This window comes from Gavialis gangeticus, unplaced genomic scaffold, assembly GCF_001723915.1.
Source record: "Gavialis gangeticus isolate Ggan-Ray unplaced genomic scaffold, GavGan_comp1, whole genome shotgun sequence".
Taxonomy (NCBI): domain Eukaryota; kingdom Metazoa; phylum Chordata; order Crocodylia; family Gavialidae; genus Gavialis; species Gavialis gangeticus.
Genome location: NW_017729005.1, coordinates 9187895 through 9189022, shown reverse-complemented (window position 1 = coordinate 9189022; position 1128 = coordinate 9187895). Strand labels below are relative to the sequence as shown.

Here is a 1128-nt window from a genome sequence, read left to right as displayed (position 1 = left end):
TCCCTCCATCCGATCCTCCAGTCCCCGGGGGCAAAGTGTGGGAAGTACGAGTTTCCGCTGAGTTTTCTCGGCGACTTTCGGAGCTTGTCTTTCTCCGCGTCTCCCCAAACCCACCACCCACCCGCCAGCCCGCCTCTGTGCAGGGGGAGCGAGCCTACAGACCAGCAGCGCGGGCGGGAAGGAGCCCTCCAGCCCCGTTCAACAAGTAGCAATGCCGGGCCGGGACCCTGCCCCGCAGCCCAGAGGAGGGGCCGAGTAGCGGGCGCCGGGCGGGGGGGGGGGATGCAGGAGAGACACAAAGGCGGCGGGGGAAGGAGCCCGCAGCTTGTCCCGGCATGGAGCCGCGGCGCGGGGCCTGCCTGATGCTGCTGCAGCTCCTGCTGCTGCCCGCCGTCCGGCCGCTGTGCCCGGAGCCCTGTGACTGCCAGCAGCAGCGGCACGTCGTGTGCACCAACCGCGGGCTGCGGGCCGTGCCGCACCCGCCCGCCGCCGCGCAGGACGTGCTGACCTACAGCCTGGGCGGCAACTTCATCGCCAACGTGTCGGCCGCCGACTTCCAGCGCCTGGTCGGGCTGCAGCGCCTGGACCTGCAGTACAACCGCATCCGCTGGCTGCAGCCGGCGGCCTTCGAGCGCCTGGGCCGCCTGGAGGAGCTGTATCTGGGCAACAACCTGCTGGCGGCGCTGCCCCCCGGCGCCCTGGGCGGCCTGGCGCGGCTGCGCATTCTCTACGTGAACGCCAACCAGCTGCGCCGCCTCAGCGCCGCCGCCTTCACCGGCCTGGGCAGCCTGGTTAAGCTGCGCCTAGACGGCAACGCGCTGGGCGCGCTAGGCGAGGCGGGCTTCGCGGGGCTGCCCAACCTGCTCTACCTGCACCTGGAGTCCAACCGCATCCGCTGGCTCGGCCGCGGCGCCTTCACCGGCCTGGCCAAGCTGCGCTTCCTCGACCTGTCGGGCAACCCGCAGCGCGCCCTGCGCCAACCTGCCGCCTTCGCCCCGCTGCGCTCGCTGCACACGCTGCTGCTGGGCAGCAACCGGCTGCAGCGCCTGGGCGGCGCGCCCTTCCGCCACCTGCCCGGCCTGGCCACGCTGTCGCTCAGCGGCAACCGCCTGGTGCACCTGGAGCCCG

The 1128-nt window shown here is 72.6% G+C and overlaps 1 protein-coding gene across 1 annotated transcript in view; it reads left to right on the top strand.

Annotated features, from left to right (window-relative positions):
• The first annotated feature begins 6 nt into the window (after positions 1-6).
• TRIL (TLR4 interactor with leucine rich repeats) overlaps positions 7-1128 on the top strand; it is a 1942-nt gene continuing 820 nt past the window's right edge. Inside the window, exon 1 of the mRNA XM_019508548.1 lies at positions 7-1123. Coding sequence (XP_019364093.1) covers positions 336-1123 — 788 coding nt within the window. The 5' untranslated portion in view covers positions 7-335. The remainder of the gene's footprint in view (positions 1124-1128) is intronic.